At 53.2% G+C, this 21599-nt stretch overlaps 9 protein-coding genes across 9 annotated transcripts; 5 read left to right on the top strand and 4 right to left on the bottom strand.

The window, feature by feature from the left end:
* Window positions 1–87: 87 nt before the first annotated feature.
* On the top strand, window positions 88–1550 carry V8C40DRAFT_232283 (ACL4 family protein). Its single transcript, XM_083213104.1, has one exon. It carries the CDS (start codon window positions 254–256, stop codon window positions 1376–1378), a length of 1125 nt encoding a protein of 374 aa, XP_083077606.1. The 5' UTR covers window positions 88–253; the 3' UTR covers window positions 1379–1550.
* Window positions 1551–1621: 71 nt separating this feature from the next.
* Window positions 1622–2803, bottom strand: V8C40DRAFT_232282 (RWD domain-containing protein). The gene is made up of 2 exons (XM_083213103.1): window positions 2516–2803; window positions 1622–2421 (listed from the first exon to the last, which is right to left on the bottom strand). Exons 1-2 carry the CDS (start codon window positions 2580–2582, stop codon window positions 1793–1795), a joined length of 696 nt encoding a protein of 231 aa, XP_083077605.1. The 5' UTR covers window positions 2583–2803; the 3' UTR covers window positions 1622–1792.
* Window positions 2750–4156, bottom strand: V8C40DRAFT_91809 (glycoside hydrolase superfamily). The gene is made up of 2 exons (XM_083223603.1): window positions 3460–4156; window positions 2750–3382 (listed from the first exon to the last, which is right to left on the bottom strand). Exons 1-2 carry the CDS (start codon window positions 4069–4071, stop codon window positions 2978–2980), a joined length of 1017 nt encoding a protein of 338 aa, XP_083077604.1. The 5' UTR covers window positions 4072–4156; the 3' UTR covers window positions 2750–2977.
* Window positions 4157–5254: 1098 nt separating this feature from the next.
* On the top strand, window positions 5255–9225 carry V8C40DRAFT_232273 (uncharacterized protein). The gene is made up of 3 exons (XM_083213102.1): window positions 5255–5772; window positions 5986–6121; window positions 7153–9225. The coding sequence occupies exons 1-3, from the start codon at window positions 5750–5752 to the stop codon at window positions 8737–8739; spliced, it is 1746 nt and encodes a 581-aa protein (XP_083077603.1). The 5' UTR covers window positions 5255–5749; the 3' UTR covers window positions 8740–9225.
* Window positions 9226–9362: 137 nt separating this feature from the next.
* Window positions 9363–12240, top strand: V8C40DRAFT_232268 (RING finger protein). Its single transcript, XM_083213101.1, has one exon. It carries the CDS (start codon window positions 9977–9979, stop codon window positions 11945–11947), a length of 1971 nt encoding a protein of 656 aa, XP_083077602.1. The 5' UTR covers window positions 9363–9976; the 3' UTR covers window positions 11948–12240.
* Window positions 12241–12396: 156 nt separating this feature from the next.
* On the top strand, window positions 12397–15254 carry V8C40DRAFT_232267 (rRNA-processing protein MPP10). Its single transcript, XM_083213100.1, has one exon. It carries the CDS (start codon window positions 12582–12584, stop codon window positions 14838–14840), a length of 2259 nt encoding a protein of 752 aa, XP_083077601.1. The 5' UTR covers window positions 12397–12581; the 3' UTR covers window positions 14841–15254.
* On the bottom strand, window positions 14917–17526 carry V8C40DRAFT_232263 (uncharacterized protein). The gene is made up of 5 exons (XM_083213099.1): window positions 17387–17526; window positions 16650–17277; window positions 16318–16571; window positions 15893–16241; window positions 14917–15796 (listed from the first exon to the last, which is right to left on the bottom strand). The coding sequence occupies exons 2-5, from the start codon at window positions 17253–17255 to the stop codon at window positions 15491–15493; spliced, it is 1515 nt and encodes a 504-aa protein (XP_083077600.1). The 5' UTR covers window positions 17256–17277; window positions 17387–17526; the 3' UTR covers window positions 14917–15490.
* Window positions 17527–18106: 580 nt separating this feature from the next.
* Window positions 18107–19199, top strand: V8C40DRAFT_232260 (Glyoxalase/Bleomycin resistance protein/Dihydroxybiphenyl dioxygenase). The gene is made up of 3 exons (XM_083213098.1): window positions 18107–18242; window positions 18315–18631; window positions 18747–19199. Exons 1-3 carry the CDS (start codon window positions 18225–18227, stop codon window positions 18835–18837), a joined length of 426 nt encoding a protein of 141 aa, XP_083077599.1. The 5' UTR covers window positions 18107–18224; the 3' UTR covers window positions 18838–19199.
* Window positions 18814–19919, bottom strand: V8C40DRAFT_232259 (uncharacterized protein). The gene is made up of 2 exons (XM_083213097.1): window positions 19074–19919; window positions 18814–18999 (listed from the first exon to the last, which is right to left on the bottom strand). Exon 1 carries the CDS (start codon window positions 19806–19808, stop codon window positions 19542–19544), a length of 267 nt encoding a protein of 88 aa, XP_083077598.1. The 5' UTR covers window positions 19809–19919; the 3' UTR covers window positions 18814–18999; window positions 19074–19541.
* Window positions 19920–21599: the final 1680 nt, after the last annotated feature.

The following is a 21599-nucleotide window of genomic DNA, read 5'->3' as shown; positions in this document are numbered from 1 at the left end:
TGGTGGGCGCTTGACGGGCTTATCGATAACGGTCCCGCCAAAATTTCAACTTTTCAGTTGAATCGGGATGCGGTGCGACTGAGCGGCCACAAGTTCAGCCAACGCTGTTGAGTTGAGAATCTCTCTATCAAATTCATTGACTTTGCAACAAACTAGTTTGTTCCAAATTTTGGAAATTTCAAACACTATCACTCGAATATCCCCCATTACTACTTATACACTTCATATATCATCACATCTCAGAAATCTCAGCATGGCGCCTCGTGCCGGCGACAAGAAGGATGCACCAAATATTAGCAAGCTGATTGTTGATGCAGAGACGCAGTACGAAGTGGGCAATCTAGACGAGGCTCTTGCCCTCGCGTCAAAGGCTCTGGAGCTGACGGGAGAGGGCGGTGATTTCGAACTCAAGGCTTTGAACTTGCTGGGAGTCTTGAATGTTGAAGATGGCGAGGTCGAAGAGGCGCGGGACTACTTCCTGCGTGCGATAAAGCTGGATGAGGAGGGTACCTTAGATGAGAAGATTGGTGGAGGACCCGAAAAGTTTTTGTTTCTAGCTCAGCTGAGTGAGGAGGGCGGCCAGGACAGTGTCCAGTGGTTTGAGCGCGGTGCTTCTGCGCTGCGAAAACAGATTCAGACTTTGAACGACGTCGCCAACAAGACACCAGAGCAGCAGGCTGCTCTTGAGGAAATGCAGAGCAAACTCGGTGGCGTCTTGTGTGCCGTCGCCGAGGTGTACATGACGGATCTGTCGTGGGAGACTGACGCCGAGCAGCGATGCGAGGCTCTCATCACCGAGGCCATGCTCATCGCGCCCGAATACCCCGAGACCTGGCAGACAGTGGCCAACGTGCGCATCTCACAGGAGAGACTGGACGAGGCCCGCACCGCGTTGAAGCGAAGCCTGGAGCTCTGGCAGGACTTGCCCCCGGAGCACCCCTCAGTGCCAGAGTTCCCGACCAGAGTCAGCCTGGCGCGGTTGCTCATGGAGACAGAGATGGAGGAGCAGGCTCTCAGCGTGCTGGAGCGGCTGGTCACGGACGACGATTCCAGTGTCGAGGTCTGGTATCTCGGAGGCTGGTGCCTGTACGTTGCGGGGGAGAAGCTGCGAGACGCCAAGCCCCAGCAGAACGGCACCGAGGACGCCAGCGAGGAGTGGAAGGCGACGTGGGGATACGCGAGGAAGTGGCTCACTCAGTCTCTGAAGCTGTACGAGCTGCAAGAGTACGAGGATGACAGATTGGGTGAGCACGCGGTGGAGCTTTTGCAGAGCATCAACAAGGAGCTTGGCGAGCCTCCGGAAGGAGAAGACGAGGAGGAGTGGTCTGGCATTAGCGATGATGAGGATGAGGATGATGACGAGGAGATGCAGGATTAGAAGCGGACTTTAAAAAGGATTTGGCGACATTGAATGAATGGACGGCGTTGGGATGGATGCTATAAAAAAGAAGACTTGGTTTTTCGACGTTGAGACGTGGGTAATGGAAAGTAGTGCGTGAAAGCCTTTAGGGAATATACTAGATGTGACGACTTCAATTTCAAGACTGATATCAATACTCATTATTTCGTTGTGTCAAAATCGCTTTTGTACATCATACAGAGACGTTAGGATTCAATGATTGATTTGCAATGCGTTTATTCCGCTCTTCCTCCCTCTTTTTTTGCAACTAATACAGATGATACAAGATTCCCAAGATGTAGACATTCATAACTCCTACCGGAAAAGAATAAAACTCCATATATGTCGTATCCCAAAAGATATATATACGCTCATTTGCTCAACCCCCCTCATCTAAGCAGCCTCCACCTTGAGCTGCTCAACACCATCCACCAGCCCCTCCTCATCCTCCTCTTCATCACCCTTACCAACCAGGCCCTTCTCCCAAAGCTGTCTTCCCGTCAACTTGACAGGCTCCTTAATCTTCGCCTTCTTCAACTCCGCCAACCGCTCCTCCTCCTCACGCACCCGCTGCTCCTCCATCTCCCGCAAGAAACCCTCGCGCCACTTGAGGAAAGTCTCCGGCGTGACGGGCGTGCCGTGGAACTTTTTATTCTCCTCCCTCTCAGCAGCGAGCTTCTCCTCCTCAATCACCTTTGCGGCGGCGGCTTTACGGTCCTGGACGAGCTGTTCTGCGGCTTCCTTGAGGGTGGAGTACAGCGTGAAGACCATGGCCATGCCGAGGTTCTCCTGGATGGTGTCTGCGAGGTCGGCGAGCAGCTGGTCGCGGTCGTCGCCGACGCTGAAGTGCAGGTGGGACGGGCTGTTGTTGGAGGCGAGGATGTCGAGGTGAGGCGCCTCGTCGGGGTAGTCGTCTGGGTAGCGCACGGAGAGGAGGAAGTTGGGGGGTTCTTCGTCTTCGGGGGTTTCTTCGTCGGGGATGTCGAGGACGACTTTTATCCGGAACTCTGTCTCGGAGATGTCTAGAGTGAGAGAGAAAACATGTTAGCTACAGGTATGCCCAACTTTTTCTTCTTCTTCTTCCTGGTGATCTTGAGCTGTCGGGGAGCACTTTACCTGTGATTTCTTCGGGAAAGATCGATTCGAGCACTTCACGCTCTTCGACCTGCTCTTCGCGACCCATTGCGGCGGCTGATGTGGTGTGTTTTCTTCTTTTTTATGTGTGGAAGTCGTTTGATGTCGATGATGGGACCTTTTTTGGGTTGGCGGTTTACTTTCTTTAGGTGGGGTTGGGAGGAAAGGCTGTAGTTTTGGCGGGGTTCAATCGTGGGGACGGACGTCCTGATTTGGGGGCTGCGGATTTGATGTTAATTGAGTGCAGATTTGATGGCGGGATTAGAAAGATGATGCTGGGGTGGTTATTTATTTTTATTTCAATTCATTATTCGATACTGTATAGACATATTTAAATGAATATTTGAAGTTGGAAGATTCAAAGGCATCAGCGTCTAACAAGGGATATCATGTGCATATATCCATGCGTCGCATAAACTGGCCGCAATGTAAATGCACCGCTCATTATGAATCCAATGCAGTGTCGTACCGCTTCCCATCGCAGTACTGCACAAACCCGTCCAGCTTCATCTTCTTCAGCACCGTGCTGAAATTCCCAGACCCGGCCCCAATGCCCTGATGCGAGCACAGATCGGCAGCACGCGCGGCATCGATGGCAGGGGCTCCCTTGGGATACTCGATGTGGAAGACAGGCTTACCGGCCTTGATAAAGGGGGCAAACGTCTCGCACTCCGAGAACTCGGCGCACTGCTCATTGACGGAAAAGTTGATAAAGTCGAGCACCTTGGGGATGATGTCGCCGGCGTTTTTCAGGCCAATGGCCATGTGGTACGAGCTGGCCTCGGTGTGTAGGAACTGGAGATAATTGATTGAGTCTTGGGCCGTGAGATTGAGCCCATTGTCGTTTTGCTATACCCATGACATGACACGAATTAGCACTGTTGCAATGTAATGTGTTCCGTCGTGTTGAGAAAAAGGAGGCTTACATAACCGTCGACGTTGTCGGGGTCAATGGCATCGCATCCCTTGGTCGAGGCGAGCTTGATGCGGTCCCTCATGATGCTGCGAACATTGTCGCTGTTGAGGTCCAGCCAGCGCTCGTTGGGCCATCCGTCAAGGGGCTTGCCCAGATCCGACTCGTTGAACCGGCCCTTATCCGGCCGGAAGTTCTCGTACGAACCGGCGCTGAAGTAGCAAATGACCTTCTTCCCGTGGCCCTGCAGCGCCTTGAATGTCTCTGCGTCGTTGTCAAAGAGGTCCAGGTCCCAGATGGCCACATCCGGGCTGGCGGATCCGTTTGTGAGCTTGATGGCGCCCTGGAGCACGATTTGCCACGTCGCGTTGACGCTGGGCTGCCATGTGCTTGTGCGGTTGCGATTGTCTGAGTCTGGGTCTGAGTTTGAGCCTGAGTTGTTGTCATTGTCTTGGTCAGAGTCGCCGTGACCGCCTCTCTGCGTCAATCCGACGCCTAGGCCGACACCGAGTCCGATGGCGACGATAAGAAATGCGCCCGCGATGGCGAGTAGTTTCCAGTGACGCCGTAAAGCATTAGGTTTGCCGGCATTGTGCTGTTCCGTGCTAGAGTCGGTGGGCTTCATTCCTCCCTGCCTTCAACTCCAATGGCCCAGTTGAAGCTGGTGAGACAACCAAGTGTAGCAAGGTTCAAGTTACACATTTCTTTTACTCCAATTCCTGCTTGACAATTAAACCCAAGTAGTACCGTTATCATCATGGCGCAGTCTCTAGCCGCTCCTGCGCAGTATCGTGGCTACATGCTGTCCATACTCCAGTTCAGTGATTCCCATGTCTTTCGTGATGCTGTCAATCCACCAAAGGATTCAAATGCGGCGCAGCAAAGGGGCCAGAAGGGTCCTCGAGTGTGGCTCAAGGGAGGACAAGTCCAAATAGCTGGGCGCCACAGCAGGCTAGCCGCAATCCATTTGATTCCATTGCGTGCTAACAAAGACAATGAGCCATTGCCAATTGAGCTTGAAATTTTGACAGCCCAGTACGGGCACTGTCTACATGTGAAAGTACTTCGCGAGGAACCTGTAAGCAAAAATCCACCACCTAAAATAGAGAGAGATTGGCGGCACTTTTTTGTGCGAGAAACAGGGAGTCGGTAATTACGGAGGACGGGCTCCGTAATATCACAATTGAATGAGATTTCGAAATCTGCATCCATGTATCCCCAAGGTAGTTGTACTTCTTGCTTGAACAAGAGGGCGACGAAAACTCAAGACCGCCAGTTCGTATGCGCATGTGAAAGCTTCAGCAGCATTTCCCATGTGATTGGCTTACGTAGAAAAGTACACGTACGAGGTACAAAAGACTGCATCTGATATCTCAACAATTGGCTGGAAGATCCCGTCTGAAAGCCCCCTGTCATTTGCATCGGCAGGCACCGGACCAGGCTGCTGCTTATGTATCTTCAGAAACGAATGGAATCCCAGCAAGGGAAAAGAGGCGAGTAAGAGAAAAAAAAAATCAGAGGCGTAGGCGTCGCCGGTCCAATCTGCTCGTGCCTTGATTATGCAAGGCCGCATGCGAGATAGTGCCATGCAATGCGACGCTGATGCAACGGTGCAGCGAGCAGGGGCCTTTAGTGGCCCTTCAGGGCTCGCAGCAGCTGTTTAGCGGCCTCTGTGGTGGTCCGACCGCCCACTGTGGGCACTGGGAGCAGCACGATAGGCTTGCGGCGACCCGTATTATAACGCAGTGCAGCTTCCAAGGCATGCAGCTGCTATGGGTCCGATTGAAGCTGTGCAGCCTCGCGACATGGCACGATTGAGCTCCGTCTCGTCGATGGCTTCCAGCGCGTGTCGAGCGTCTGCTTCCGGCCGCCGGGCTTTTGTATGTAGGTATCGATACTGCGCCGTGACCTGGCCACTGCTAACATGCTAACATCCAATGCTAACAATCAAGGGCACTGTGCGCCGCAAGTACTAACAGACATGCCTGCCGTGTTGCTTATCGTATCTGCTTGCAGAGCTGCAAAAGCCCCCACCGCCTCGCCGGCCACATTTAATTTCGCACGATTTCAACACTAGCAACTCTTCGCACCTCAATACTCATACTGTCCTCGACGCCGCTGGTTCTTCCATCCCGGGCTGTGGCGACCCTCGAAGCTTCTTTCGTCGTCATCGTCGTCTTCTTCCATCTTGGTCATCGTTCTTGATTCCAACATCCCGCCATCCCTTTCTTTATATCCTCCCTCCCCTCCCTCTCGAGCCACGCCGACGACCTCATCAACATCTCTAATTCCTAATCGCGACAATGGGCAGCTACACTTTCAAGTGGTGAGTTTTGCGCTTTCCCAAGGCGAAGCTTTGCGCCGCCAACCCCCAGTCGAAAAAAATCCGGCACTCGCGCCGCTACGAGCTTTTGCGAGACCACGAGGGCACAAAGGAGCCTCCACCCGGTTGGCGCGAAAAAAAAAAAAATATGATCCCAGCTGGAATCATATTAGCCTATGGAAGCTGAGCTGACGTTTGGGGGTTTTCCTTCTCTAGGGAGCATCCCGCCGAAGAAGTGTTCGTCACGGGCACCTTTGACAACTGGACGAAGAGCGAGCAGTTGGTCAAGGAGGGTGACGTCTTCCAGAAGACGGTGGCCCTGAAAGATGCATCGCAGAAAATATACTTCAAGGTAGGTCGAGAGCTTGCTGTCGTGCTGCGGCTGCCCACCATCCGCTGCTTCTGCCGTTGCGTTTTTGATGTTTTGCTATATGCTGTCCTTTTCCTTCTCTCCCTTTCGCATATGCCATTGACCATGGCCTTGTTGAACTCCAGCCTCAATGCGCCGTCCAGCTCATCGCTCGATATGATCTACCGGGGGTTAGTGCCCCTTCCCATGTCTTGTCATGATCATCACACAGCGCAGCAGTAAAGGCCCGCCCATTAAAGCTGCATCGCTTCGTCCACTCTCGCAATCCCACGAGATGCAATTCCATCTTTAGCACGAACCATTCGAGGCGGATCAGCGTGGCAGAGCTCGGCTGAGTCAGATTGCATCCGTCAATGGCCGGCGATGGAATCTCGTCGGTCGCCGGACTGGCTCAGCGTTGGCTTTCGCACAGGTCGCTGAAACCCCCCACGGCGCTTCCTGCTATCGTCTGCGCCGGGGGCTGTGACGCAACCTAACGCGACGCAATGCCCGCGGGGTTGGAATGTTGGTGCTGATAGCAAGCGCTGGTCATCCGACTCGCCATCCTTTTCCCCCTTCGAGGCCTCTAGCGCACCCCGAGTGTGGTGTAGCGGTGAGAACGAGGGAACGAGGGAGCTTGCGCCACAGCCGCAAGAGATTGGTGATCTATCCAAGTTTGGTTTTCCGTCCCTGTTGGCGCTGTCAAAGTCCGCTGCTGTCAAGGGGCGCCTTAATCTACTTATTTCGACCTACCTAATCCAACTCAACCATGATTCCCGCTAGGCCACCACTTAATTGGGGGATTCGGCCATAAACCCTTGTCGCCGTGCCAAAGCGGCCCCCGCACCGGCCTGGCCAACCCCCTTCCAAGGCCGTTGTCGTGCATATATCACGTCACACGCACCTGGATAGTGGATTCAGCCTGTTTCGCACTGCATCATAGTACATATATTTCGATCCTCTCCAGCGAGGGGTCTTTGCTTTCTTCTTTGACAATCTGTTTGCTGACCCTTTACTTTTTTTGCATCATCTAGTACGTCGTCGACGGAAACTGGACGGTAAACGAGTCTTCTCCCAAGGAGGCCGATCACGAAGGCAACGTCAACAACTTTATTACTCCTGAGGACATTCTCAAGTCCGACCCCGCAGCTGCCTTCATCAGCACCGTTACTCCTCAGTCCACTACCGCTAAAATGGCGAGTGAGCAGCCCGTTGAGAAGCCCGAGGGTATCGCTACCCCTTCTGACGTTCCCGGCGGCTTCCCGGCGACCCCCCAGACCGAGTTGGACAAGACGGTCAGCGTCAATCCTCTTCCCGCTGCTGCTGGCGCCATCAACCCCATCCAGCTTGCGCCTGGTGAGGAGGTTCCCAGTGTTGGCATTGAGAGCACCAATGAGCACGTCAAGCTCGATAAGGAGTCTTATGAGAAGAGCGACGCCCTTCCCGGCGTCGTCGCCGCCGACCTGCCTCCTGTCACCAGCAATCTGATTCCCGAATCCAGCCTTCCCGTGACTGCTGCCTCCGAGGACGTCCACATCAACACCGTTGGTGCTGGCGCCACTACCGTTGGCCTGGCTGCTCAAGTCCCCCTTGAGGCCAAGGTTCCCGAAGTCGTCAAGGAGAGCCAGGAGAAGGCCAACGCCGAACCTGAAGCCGCCGCCGTCCCCGCAGAAGTCGAGGCCAAGGCCAAGGTTGAGGAGGAGCTCAAGGAGAAGGTCACCGAAGCTCCCGTCACCTCTGAGGACAAGCCTGTCCTCGACACCGGTGCCATTGCTGCTGCCGCTGCCACCACTGGCGCTGCTGTTGTGGCCGCTGTCATTGCCGCCAAGGACAGCCTTGTCGAGACCGCCGCACCCGTCGCCAACGACGCTGTTGATGCTGCTGTTGATGCCGCCAACAAGAACCTCCCCGACTCCGTCAAGGAGCAGCTGCCTGAGCCCGTGAAGGAGACACTGGCACAGCACGAGACTGCCGCCAAGGAGGAGACCCGGGAGGAGGTTTCTCCCGAAGTCCCCGCCGAGGTCAAGGAGTCCATCACCGAGGCCGGCAAGAGCCCCGAAGCTGCCGCCAACACTGTCGCCGTCGAGGAGAAGAAGGAGGTTGAGGCCGAGCTGCTGAAAGAAGTCAAGCCGGTCGCGGCTGTTGATGAGCCCAAGGTTGAAGAGACCAAGGCCCCGGTTGAGGTGCCCGTCACCTCCGCTACCATTACCGATGTGGCTGCCATTGACAGCCCAGTGACCGAGGTCAGCAATGTCCAGGTCACCAAGACTGAGGTCCCCGTCGAGGAGCTCACCAAGGACGCCCCCGCAACCGAGGAGCCCAAGGCTGTTGAGGTGACCAAGGTCGAAGAGCCCAAGACTGAGGTGGCCGCCCCGGCTCCCATTGACACGACAGTTGCCTCGGAAGCTCCCAAGGCCGATGCCGCTGTCGATACCCCCGTCACCGAGACTGACAAGACAGAGGTGCCTCCCACCGAAGCGGCTACTGAAGAGCCCGCCAAGGGCGATGCTGCCAACGGCACCAACGGCGCCCATAGCGATAAGACGTCTGAGAAGAAAAAGAATCGTATCAGCGCCTTCTTCAGCCGGTTCAGCAGGCACAAGTCCTCAGACAAGAACTAGGAGTCATAGTGGTGACAGGACAGAGCATCTATGTTGAGATGCCTGGTTTACGTTTTACAGTGTCGGTTTTCTTGGGCTGCTGGAGTGGCTTTGTTTATATGTCTATGATTCCCCACTTTGGCAGAGAAGTGTGACTTGGGTCGAATAACGTCGGATACCTGGATCACCATTTCATATACCTAAATTCATTCCGTTTTTATTTTCTTTGCAGCCTTGTTCGTTCTCTCTTCCCCTTCAGTCTTGTCATGTGCTATTTGGCTTCTTCAATTGGTGCCTGCTTATGCGTTCTAAGAGAGAGGGCGAGCCTGGGGAGTCTCCTAATTTGTTTTATTTCCTATGTAGCATGGAACGGCACCCCCTCCCATGTAAATACATTTTTGCCTAATTAATGTCTATCATTATACTTATTACTTGACTACTCTTTCTCTCCAATCTCTGCAGGAAGTAAAATCTGCAAAACCTGCAATCCAATGGACAAGACTGCCGACCAGTCCAGACCTTGTCAATTCCTTTTGCGGGGATAGCTGGGTGCTTACGACGAGCTCGTACTCGTACTGTGACTCATTTGCCGGGATATCTGCCCATATCTATGCAGGATTACAGGTTACAGGCAGTGTCTGATGCCAATGCACAACCTGACGGCATGGATATTGCCTGTTTACCGCATTCGGCGCAAAGCAATACTGTAGGTCTCAATTTGCACCACTTCTCACAAGCCTTCCTCGTAGTAATACTGAATTGATGTAATGCATGTGAGACACTGATAAGGACGAGAGCAGCGCCAAACAGTCACATGCGAAATCACGTGCTGCATTACCAGCTTCTCTCTCCGATCAACAGCGTCCATGATTCCCGTGCCATTTGCCCCGCCGCTGACTCGCCCATTTTACGTGCTGCCAGCATCCCGAACCTAGACTCTGCTACTCTGCCTACTCTATCCTCCAGTGCCGGGGCCAACCGGGTCCCTTTTGGAGCTCCATCCGTCATCCTCTTTCTTCCTCTCTTTGCATCATTCATTTGCTTTGTTTCTCCTCATTGTCTAGCATCTCTTGCAAACACCGTCCTACTTATCTATTATCCCGCGATAGTCTAGACGGCAACACGGGCTGCGACTTAACTGCAGTTCGTGGGTATGCTGGACTTGACGCCACCCGCTTCCGACGACGTGGGCGGCTGAGCAGCCAATCTATAAATCGTCGGTCCTGGCTGCTTCCATCATCATCTTGGCCGTCGCATCATGAACCCTTCGAACCCGAGCGCGGGCAAGTCCCTTCAGATCCAGTCGAGCTATCCTGTGCCCGTCCAGCCGGCACCGACAACACCGAGCTTCGAAGCCTCTCGTCGTGCGAATCCAACAGTCGGAGCCTCGTCGCCGCAGCCAACGCCCCGAAAGGGACAGAGCTCTCGGAGACAACACCGGACGCAGCGTCGGCCCAGCATGGGACATAGACCCGTTGACGAGTATGACGCCATGGCCGAGATCAGGGCCCTGAGAAACCCGACGAGTCGGCGCGGACAGACTTCCATCACGCATCTGCTGAATTACTCAGCGCCACTGCACCACCAAGACCTCGGTCACCACCACCACTCCAACCCCAGGTCGTACCGGCGAAATCCAACCTGGGGCCCGGGCTCTGGATACCATGCGGTCGATAAATCTAGATATGTTCACGCCAACTATCGCTTCGTCGTCTCTCCTGAAGGAGACTACTCCAAGCATGCCGCGGACGCCGACCTCTTCTTGGACTGGTCCAATGTCCTGCAGGTCATTGCTTCATCAGAATCACAGGCATCGTCGTGTCCCATCTGCTTGTCGGAGCCCGTTGCCCCCCGAATGGCAAAGTGCGGCCACATCTTTTGTCTTACATGCTTGCTTCGCTTCATGAACTCGATACTGAGCGAGGATGAGGCGAAGCCGGGCAAGGCCGCCAAATGGAGGAAGTGCCCCATCTGCGAAGACAGCATCTATCTTCCCGAGGTGCGGCCAGTGCGGTTCTACGCCGGTCAAGAGAGCCCGCTCCCCCGAGTTGGGGATGACGTTGTCCTAAGGCTGATGGCGAGAAACGCAAACTCTACTCTTGCGCTACCACGAGCAAGCGGAGCTGAAGTCCTCAATTCAGAGGATGGCATTCCCTGGCACTTCGCCACCAATGTTCTAGATTACGCCCGGGTCATGAAGGGAACGGGACAGTACATGGCCGCCCAATACGACGAAGAAATTGAGATAATGCTACAGCAGGCCATGGAAGATGAAGCCTTGTTTGGACAGGATGGCGAGTGGACTCAAAAGGCTGTCAAGGCTGTCAACGCCGCCAAAGAGAAGGTTGTTACCCTCGGCGGTGCCGATGAAGCAAGTGCCAGCTCACTGCCTGGCTCGGCGAATCAATCGTCAGAGCCCGACTTCTACTTTTATAGCGCTCTGCCTCACTTGTATCTTTCGCCTTTAGACATTCGGATTCTGAAAACCAAATACGGCTCCTTTTCGGCTTTTCCCTCCACGCTACTACCAAGAGTCGAGCACATTTCCACGGGTCATGTCGTTGATGACGCATTGCGAAAACGGGCAAAATACCTAGGTCATCTTCCTTATGGCTGTGTCATTAGCTTTCTGGAGTGTGACTGGACAGACATTATCCCTACTGAGACGCTCGAATCATTTGCTTCAGACATTGAGCGAAGACGGAATCGCAATCGAGAAAAGGCTGCTCAGGAAGAGCGGGAACGCCTTCAATCCGAGAGGATCGAGGCGGCTGCTCTCCGAAACCTCACCGGATCTCAACGGCCTCACTCTCCGCCCATTGAAGATGACTCGCCCCCAATGGACATGTCGGATTTCCAGCCCTTGGCGGCGCCGTCTGGCACAACACCTCCCGACCCAAGGCTGGGATTCGAGACCCTGGCTTCCATGTCGACAAGTCCCTCAACTCAAAAGACGGTCTGGGGCACTCGCATCATCCCGACGACTCCTGGGATGGAAGACGTTCCAGTGCCCACCAATGTTGATGATGGATGGCTCAAGGATGAGGATCTCTTCCTCAGCCCCAGTGAGCTCGCCAGGCAAATGGAGGCACTGAACACCATTGAGAAAGAAGAGAATGGACAGAGCAGCAGTGCCCGCGGTGGCAACGGTGGCGGCGGCGGTGGTGGTAAAAAGAAGAAGAAGCAGAAGATTACCCTTATGAGCACTGGCGGGCGGCGTGGCATCTAACGAAGAGATTCGAGAAAGTCGCAAATGCCAACATAGATGATTGTGTGTCTTTTCACGGCGTTTACATATGTTTCATCCGGGCTGGAGTCTTTTTTGGGTTGAGGGGGAAGTGTTGTAATCATATCAGACATATAAATATATAACCAACTAAGCGACCAGCGACCCTGCGATGAAGGCAGCGAGATGGAATCGCTGGTATAAGAGAATTGCAAGGCTCTTCTCTTCCTGCTTAGGCTGCGTAGCATGACACAAGCGCTTTTTACAATCATATACCGATCATATAACAAAACTACCATTACTTTGTAATCGCTTTCCAAGTCCAATTCATGAAGCCTCCAGATTTCGTTGAGGGTGAAAGCGATGCATTCGAATCCTTATCGCGATAAGACGTCAGTTCACATCGTTAGCAGCGGAATTACAGCGACTCAAGCACTGTAGCGCAACGCTGGCGGGGCGAGTCTTTTGTCTGTGGGGTGATTGCCTAGTTCGCTTTTATCAGTCTGCAATCGATAGCCTAAAATTTTTTCCACTGCCAGCCGCGTTATCGCTCTAGCTTCAACGATCCAGAGCAACCAAAGAAAAAAAAACCCCAATTCCGGGAAGAAAATATCCCTTCATTCGCGGAAAAAAGAGCATGGCGGCCAACACATCGCCATCTCTGACAAACTCGTCTCACACAATGACGGCCCTGCCGCTCGTTTCGGTGCCGCCGACGGGCATCAATGGCGAGAACAACAAGGTGCTGCTGGCTTTGCTAGAGAGCCTGCGGCCGGACAAGAGGCACGTCTTTTTGCAGCCGAGCGACGCCCTGCCGACGGGATCCCTCAATGTGGTCAAGGAGACGCTGGAAGGATTCGCGGGCGAGGTTGGCGAGGAGCAGGAGGTCAGGCTGAAGGAGAGCCGGAAGAGGAAGAGGGAGGGGAGGGGGGAGATTGATGTGCTGAAGCTGAGGAGGGTGTATGTGGATGGCTTCGAGACGGAGCAGGTGTGGCAGCAGGCGAGGAGGATAATTGGTAGCGTGTTGAAGTTTTCTGATGGGCTGTTGGATGAATTGGAGGAAGAGGGTGAGGTGGTTGCGGCTGACCAGGTTGATGGCCAGGATGACGAAGAGGAAGAAGAAGAAGAGCTCGAAGTCGATGAAGACATTGAAGGAGAAGAAGACGAAGAAGAGGACGATGAGGAAGAGCTTGATGTGGAATTGGATGAGGACCAATTGGAGGATGGTCTAGAAGGCGAAGACGACGAGGATCTTGATGAACTGGAAGACGGTCTCGAAGATGAACTGAATGAGGATGAGGACGAAGAAGACGAAGATGAGCAAGACGTCGAGGAATACGTCGAGGATCCTGATGGCCTCAACGACGGTTTCTTCAACCTCGAAGAGTTCAACCGACAATCGCAGTACTTCGAAGAACAAGACGCAAGGGGTGACCCCAACACCGACCGAGCCAGCGACGATGAAGACATAGATTGGGACGCAGACCCAATGTCAGAGCCCAAAGCTGGCTCTAAAAAGTCATCCAACCGCAAATCACAAGACGAAGACGAAGACCAGCTACAAGATGAGGATGAGGAAAGCGACGAAGAGGATGGCCCAACATTCGGCGACATGGCTCTTGACGCACCGGAAGGCGAGAGTGACGATGAAGCCCTCGATGATGAAGCCGCAGATGACGAAGGCATGGATTTCAACGCAAACGAGGTCTACTTTAAGGACTTCTTTGCACCACCGCCCCGGAAGAGCAAAGGTGGCAAGCCAAAGAAGAGCGTCCACTTCCAGCCAAAGAAGCCTACCGAGGAGGACGTCGACAGAGCCATGGCCGATGTGCGCCGAGATCTCTTTGATGATGAGTCGGACAATGATGACTCTGAAGATGCTCTGTCCGATGTCTCAGCCGGCGACCCCAAGTCACGCCGATCAGCCCACGAGCGAAGACAGGCCAAGCTGGCCGAGGAGATTCGCAAGCTGGAAGCCGCCTCCGTTGCCAAGCGCGAGTGGACTCTCTCTGGAGAAGCCGCTGCCGTCGATCGACCCCAGAACTCTCTTCTGGAGGAGGACCTCGACTTTGAGCACGTCGGCAAGCCCATCCCCGTCATCACTCCAGAAGTGACGGAAGGCATTGAAGACATGATCAAGCGACGAATCCTGGCCCAGCAGTTCGACGAGGTTCTGCGCCGGAGACCAGACGCCGAGGCCGTGCCCAGTGGAACGCGCCGTGGCATAATTGAGGTCGACGACAGCAAGTCCAGCAAGGGCCTCGCCGAGGTGTACGAGGAGGAGCACGTCAAGAACGCCAACCCGGACACGTACGTCAGCCAGTCGGACGAAAAGCTGCAGCGCGAGGAGAAGGAGATTGAGGCCATGTGGAAGGACGTCTCGTCCCGCCTCGACGCCCTCAGCAGCTGGAACTACAGGCCCAAGCCCAGCGCGGCAACCGTCTCCGTTGTTTCTGATGTTGCCGCCGTCGCCATGGAAGACGCCCAGCCCACGACGGCGTCCGCCATCTCCGGCGAGAGCAGCCGCCTCGCGCCCCAGGAGGTGTACAAGGCGGGCGCCGACAACGCTTCCCAGGGCGAGGTCGTCACCAGCGGCGGCATGCCCCTCGCACGACAGGAGCTTTCGCGCGAAGACAAGGTTCGTCGTCGTCGCCGCGAGAAGGAGCGCATGCGCAAGGCTGGCGGTGCGGACGCTGCGGGCGCGACGAAGACGAATGGCGCTGGCGGTGCGAAGAAGACGATCTCGGCCAAGGCCAAGATGCAGCGCGAGACGATTGCCGAGCTGAAGAAGGGAGGCGTCAAGGTGATTAACCGCAAGGGCGAGATTACCGACGTCGAGGGCAAGAAGACCAAGGTGGCGGCCAAGATTGTGTCGGGAGGAAGCTATAAGCTGTAAAATTGCGAGCCTATGGGGATCATTTATATACAAAGGCTGATGAAGAAAAGATGGGAGATGGATATTTTGAACACTGTATATATAGATGTTGAGAAAGGAGGAAGGGGGGTTGGTTTGATTCAGCATTTTTGGTTTCTGTGTGGCCGGCTGTAATGAATGGATTTGTTTGACGCTTCTTTTACATAAAAGTCCATCAAGACAAAGCAGAGAGTTTTCGGGGTGGAAAGTAGAAAGGGGGAATATTGCATTTATACAGGGCGCGAGAGTTTTATTCTTTCTTCAAATCATGCACGTTCTTATCATCTTTGCGCTTCTTCGAAAGACCAAAAAAAGGGGGGTGGGCATCAATTGCTCATTGGTATTGCAATCTCATACAGAATTAATTCGTCATGTAGCAAAATCGCAGGCATCGCACCCATCCATCCATCCCATCTCCCTCATGAGCTCTCCCCCAACGCAAGAACCACAAAGGGTATGGGTTTTCCAATATCAAGCTCGATTCATCTTCTCCCCCCTTTCCGATCCCTCCTAAGACGCCCTAAACTCCCCGACTAAAAACGCAGCGTTCATTCCCAGAATCTCCTCTCGTTGAAAAAAATTCAAACCAGGCAGAATCAAGTAAAAGTAAGGTGTGTGAGTAGCAAGCAGGCTTATTTATCAGCTGCGGCGGTCTGCTCCTCCTCATCCACCTTGGTCCTCTTCGTTTCAAGCTCGGAAGACTCCTCGTCGGCCTTGCGCTTAGTATTACCGCTGCCGTTGACGGCATCATCGTCCTTGGCCTTCTTCTTGCGAACAAGACTCGTCAGGTCCACGGCGTTCTTACTGGCCTCTTCGACGCGAGCCTGTACCTCAGCGGCGGATTGACCAAACGCCGCGCCGAGGATGCCGCCCAGAGGGTTGGCTCCGTCACCCAGCAGATCATTCGCACTGAGAGGATCCTTCTTCAGGTCGACGAGCTGTGGCTTGTTAGTAAATATGAAGAAAGGAAGAAAATATGCTGTGATACTAGTGGGGTGGGATTAAAGGGGGTTTTGGAACCAGAACCAACATACTCTTTGCTCCAATTCAGCAATAACTTCCTTCATCTCTTCAACAGCCTTGCGAGACAATTCATTGTCCTCTGGGGACGCTGAGCTAGCAATCTCGACTTCGATGGCCTGCATCTTAAGCTTAAAGCTCTTAATGGCAAGCTCCATTTCGGCAACAGCCTCGTCGCGGAGGCCCTGATCAATCTCTTCGCGCTTGGTGTTCTTGCCCTCGTCATCGGCAACTGTGAGGGAAGCAAACTCTAGCGCCAGGGAAAGCTTGTAGTGTGCCTCGGCAATGATTTCGGATTCTTCAGGGTAGAGCTCTACCTTGTAGTTGAGAGATGTACGGCCGTCTTCGATCGCATTAGGATACCTGTGCTCACAAAGTCGGTCCAATTAGCTGCGTCTTGCTCCAACTCGGGAGTAAAAGAAAAGAGATTCTAGCGTACCGTTCGTTCTCGAGAGAGATTTCAGCAAGACAGTCGTGGGTCTCTGCAAGACGCTCTTTGATGTGTCTGACGGCCGAGGAGTCTTCCTTGGCGACCTCTTTACCCTTGCCTTTGCTCTCGTCTTCGCCCTGCGCTTCCTCCTCTCTCAGCTGATCCAGCTGCTTCTGGTAGCAAACGCGCGCAAGTTCGAGAATCTCAAAGGCAGTGGCAAGATCGTCGTCTTCCTCTTCGTCTTGGTCTCCTTCTTCCTGGCCCTATTTGTTTTGCACGATGGGTAATTAGACAGCGAACACAACCCGGTCACAACCCGGTCAAGCTGGCATATTACCCACCTCGTCTTCGTCAGACTCGTCAAAGTTCTCATCGCCCGTAAATTGGAAGAAGAGCTTCTTTCCTTCTGGAACGTCGTCCTTCTCCTCGTTCTTCTTGTCCTTTCCTTGTTCGGCCCCGCCTTCCTGAGCTCCCTCTCCCTCGTCCGCTTTGGTAGCCTTCTTCGAGGACGCACCGCCGCTTGATTTTGTCTTCTTCTCCGCGGGGGCGGGAGCAGAGCCACCAAGGACGTCACTCTTGCTCTGGCCAACCTTGAACAAGCTGCGGCCGTAGTGGAAGAGGATCTCAGCGTTCTCCGGCGCCAGCTCGCCATTGATTTCCGCTTGAAGGATGCTCGCTCTCGAGAAGATGTCGGCAGCAGCTTCGTACTTCTTGTGGGCGTAGAGCGCGGTACCCTTGGCGCTCAGGTCGGCGAGGGTAACCTTTTTTGACTTGATGTCATCGTCCTCCTCAAGCTCTAGGTCGGCTTGAGCCACAGTTGGGGTTTCTGTCCCTGTCTCTGCCTTTACTTCTTCAGTAGTAGAGGCCTTGATCGTCTCGTCGACAGTCGTCTCCTCGGCAGGCGCAGCCTCCTCGACTGGTCGCGTCTCGGCGATTGGTTCTGTCATTGTGAAGAGCTAGAGCTAAGAGCTGCAGACACACGCGACAGAGGATGAGTGTCTGCTGATAAGTGATGGGAAGGGGTCCAAATAGAGCAGATTCGGGCTGTTTTGGTCCAATTGCGGTTGGAGAAGCTCACCAGAGATGAATTGATGATGCCAGACTTGTCAGATGGAATAAAAATGCAGAGGCAAAAGGGAGCTGCTGTGAGTGAGCACAAACAGCTGATCTCTGGTGACCTTTTGGAAGGTTTGCTGCAGTCGTGACGTGCGTCTCGGAGCGGCGCGTCTGATTGGCCGAGAGGAAGCTTTTGTGGGGGCGGCACTTGACACGGTGTGGCTGAGTGGGGCTGGAGAAGAGAGAGCTGGATTAGGTAATCTCTCCAACTCTCCAAGCGATCAACAGCTTACCCTGCGACTAATCATCAGATTACAGTTTGGCCATTGGTTGCAGAGAAGACAGAACTATGACGATTAGCCTGGTTTTTACTTGTCCCTCATTGTTCCACGGAATCGATGGATGGGCTTCCAGATGAAACTCGGAAAAAGCTGCTTCGCGACTCCGTCTGTCCAATATGACTTAGTTGCAAGCTAGCATCACGCCACTGATGAGGTTCACCCAACCAGCTGAAACGGCCCTCGCGGTTCACGGCATCCGTTCGAATAGACAATTCGGCTTCACGGCCATCGTGAGAGTTCGGGCTCTTGCGCCGTAGTCTTGCGCCACCTAGGCGTTCATTGGAAGGGTGCCGCTCATCATTGCCAGAGGTCACCCAACTCGGCCTTGCCCCTTCAAAACAGGAATTCCATTGCCTCCGGATATAAATATGCGTGAGCCCATAAGGCCGTCTATGTAAACCTCATCTCGTCCCATCACTGCCTACTCGTACCTGGGAATCTTGGCTCTGTATTCCGTAGATCTGTCTGATAATTTGATAACTTATTACCATTGCTATATGCTGTTATAGCTCTCCAACCATGTCGGAACCTACCGAGGTAAACATGGACTGAAATGCAGTCGACCATGTGTCGTCAGTCAAGACCCTGAAACTTACCCATGTTACATAGGAATGCTACGGCCAATTGTGCTGGCTCGCCATCCCAGTCATAAACATCGAAAGGGCCAGGGCCTTTTATGCCGAAGTCTTCTCATGGGAGGTCAGCCCCAACGGCGTTCCTCACGGGCGGCCGGGTGTCAAGGAACTCTACTTTTTCAACCGTGGCAAGGCCCTGAATGGCGCCTTTTACGTGATGGAGGATGGATACCACGTCATCAACCACTCGATAGGCTCTCACGATGCCTTTTCCGTTCACCCGAGCTTCAACGTCAAGAACTGTAAGGAAACGCTTGAGCTGGTAACGAAGCTCGGCGGAAAGACGCAGCTGTAAGTTATCCCGCTTTTCCGTGTACCCGCGTGGAGAAACATACAGAGTAGAAAGGGATAAATAGGAAACAACAACTAAGAGAGTGGACGGAAATGCAAGCTGACCGTTGTCCAGACACAAGACGGAACTTGGCGAGAACATGGGGCACTATGCTCGGTTCATCGACACTGAGGATAATTTGATCGGGATCTGGTCCAAAATCTGACTCGAGTGGAGCGAAAGATGCTCCTTGGGTTTCCTGTCCCATGAATTAGTGTTTCTGATGCTCTTTTATTCCGCCGAGCAGAGCCAATACTACTTCTCGTTGATGGAAAAATAGGACCATACGTCCTTGAGAGATATTCCAGCTTTTCTTTTGTTTCTCAGGCTTGTTCAGAATATGCCCGTAATAGTCAACTACTGTCATCCACTCTTATCATTTTGCCGTGGCGCAATTTATACCTGGTAATCAGCTGTGTATGCTCTCCCCCATCATGCCGGGCCGTTCAAGCAGGGGCGGATAAGATGACCGGAAGCGAACTCCATCTCGACTTTGACAGCGGCCGCTCCCATGGCGCCAATTTCTCCAGCACGGAGATTCATCCCACGTTGCATCTAGGAAGAACCATCTTCCACCGGTATATGAGCTTCATCGAGAACGAGTCGTGATCTCGTAAGCTGTGTACTGCTAGTCGTAGTGATTATTGATTCAAGTGCTTGTTTGCGGCAAGCTGTCGGAAACCATTCTAACTTATGGCTGTTATCTGTACTGTATCATGATTACACATATCTGCATATGCTTAAACGTCACGGCTCTTGAAAAATCTTAAAGTTACATCCATGTCGGTACATGTAGTAGTGGACAGCGCCTCTGCTGACAAAGCGGCCTCTCTCATGGTGTTTTCGATGTCGACATCAGAGGCTCGTTGCTTATTGGACATTCGTTTTCCCACGATCGGAAATATTTGTGCAATCAGGTGCAAGCGTTTCTTCTTCCCATCCGGTGATTGCTAATTCGTGGAATTTTATTCCCATATTGCTGTGCTTGTGACAACTGCAATGATAACGGACGACATCCGTATGCTCGCGTGTTATCATCAACACCTTCGCCGGACCGCTTGGCTGCTTCAACACTCGTACTCGTGCATACATACCCAGCTCGCACTCTAGCAAAACAAAAACATGAAACAGCGGCATCACTTCTTACGTGCAGATCGCACGGAGCACAAGCGCAGGTAACGTATTTAGCAAGTGGCCGCGGTACTACCACCTTGGGATTGATCACCTTCTCAAAGGCCCTCCCCCGTGCATGAATTGTTCCACGATGTTGGACCCTGTTCTCGGCGATACAACGCATCCCGCGGGGGTCAAGAGCTTTTCGACCCACGATACTAAATCTTATGCAGGCTCGGGTGGATGACCTAAGGGAGCGAACGTCTCACTCTGTTCGCTTTACTTCTCGGGCGAGTAGCACCCGGAGCTCCGTTTTTACGCTTCCTGGTGGGCGTAAAGTTTCCCCCACAAGATCGGGAGTCGTTTCGGTCTTACTCTTCCTAGTCGGCTGCGGGGGTGAAGTGATTGTTCACAATGAGTTGGCGGTGTTTTGGCTTGAGTCAATCGAAAGCAGCGTCGTCTCCGTGCTCGAAGGATCAACTACTAAGGTAGGTAGGTCCATATAATAGCATGAGACCACAAGTCCATCCATTGTTTCCGGGTACTTGCGATTAAGGTAACAGTACTCGTACAAACAGGAGACAATCTACTGCGGCCGGCTGACATACCCCCGGTGACTTTGATGACATTTGGCAACTTTCCACGGAAGAGTCAGGGAGATTTCGATGGATATCGGGTGTCAGCGTCTGCTCAACCGTTTTAGTACGTTGGTACCCCCGAGCAGATCAGCCAGATACATGTCTATCGCCTAGGCAAGGTACCATCGCGGGCATGAACTCGGCGTATCTGGAATTAAATCTTTCCCTTTGGTTACAGACAATTGGGGCCACGAATACAACAAGTTGTTGAGTCCTGCTACTGCTACTTACAAATGAAGCGTCAATGCGCGCTAGTAATTGGAAGACTGAGGCGCCTAGGGAGAAAAAAAAAAAAAAAAAAACCAGCCCCGGCATGTCTTTTTCCGCAGAATATGATAGGAAGGATTACTATTCTCCTGATGGAGCAACGAGCTTTTGCCCGTTGCGTGTTAAGGGGAGAGCCAGAGGCGAAGATTCTCCGCAATAATACGTGTGCTTGCAAGGAGATTCCGTGCGTGGCCAGGAATTCCTCCGTCTTTGCAGAGGTCAAATTGGATTCCGGGACGGGACATAGTTGGGCAGCAACAAGAAGTTTTTTTTGGCCTTTGCAAACCAACGACAGTGTCCGGAAACTAGCTGATATTTGAGAAAACGCTGGAGAAAACGAGAAAAGAAGAATAGTTCTCGTATCGTACGAGCTTCCATGGAACTGCCCCATCAATAGCTCCAGTTCAGTAGGATTAGGATTGAGGATCAAAGTGCATGTAATTACCCCGTACTTGGAGGTACTAATTGCTCAAGCCGCCTTAGCTTGGAGCTCAAGCACCGGCCATACAAGTACATGTACAGAGCATCAGAGTACATATGTCCCTTGCTCCGGGATCACCAAAGAGGCAATCTCGGGTACATCTACGCCTATTCTACCACTACTGCTACCTCTGTACTGTATGGAGATGGAGATTAAATTGAAAGTCCATGCCGTCTGGTCCAAAGGATCACTGGTCCAGCATCCGTCTTCGGATGGTCTCATTGGGGGGTTAATCTCTCGGTAGCAATGCGGGGCATGGCCCTGTGATTGGCGGAGAATTGTAGCACCCCCAGCATGGCCGGCAAATAGGGAGAATTTGCGCACTGCACAGGCCTGCTCGCAGTGGGCCATGCTAATCGCGACGGCAAGGCTGACTGGCCGCTGAGCAAATACAGGTCAACAGGTCCGACTCCGTAGCGCTACATTAGC

Source organism: Trichoderma camerunense (assembly GCF_050948025.1).
Source record: "Trichoderma camerunense strain CBS 138272 chromosome Unknown V8C40scaffold_2, whole genome shotgun sequence".
Taxonomy (NCBI): Eukaryota; Fungi; Ascomycota; class Sordariomycetes; order Hypocreales; family Hypocreaceae; genus Trichoderma; species Trichoderma camerunense.
The sequence above is the reverse complement of the archived record's forward strand: the minus strand, read 5'-3'. Positions and strand labels throughout refer to the sequence as shown.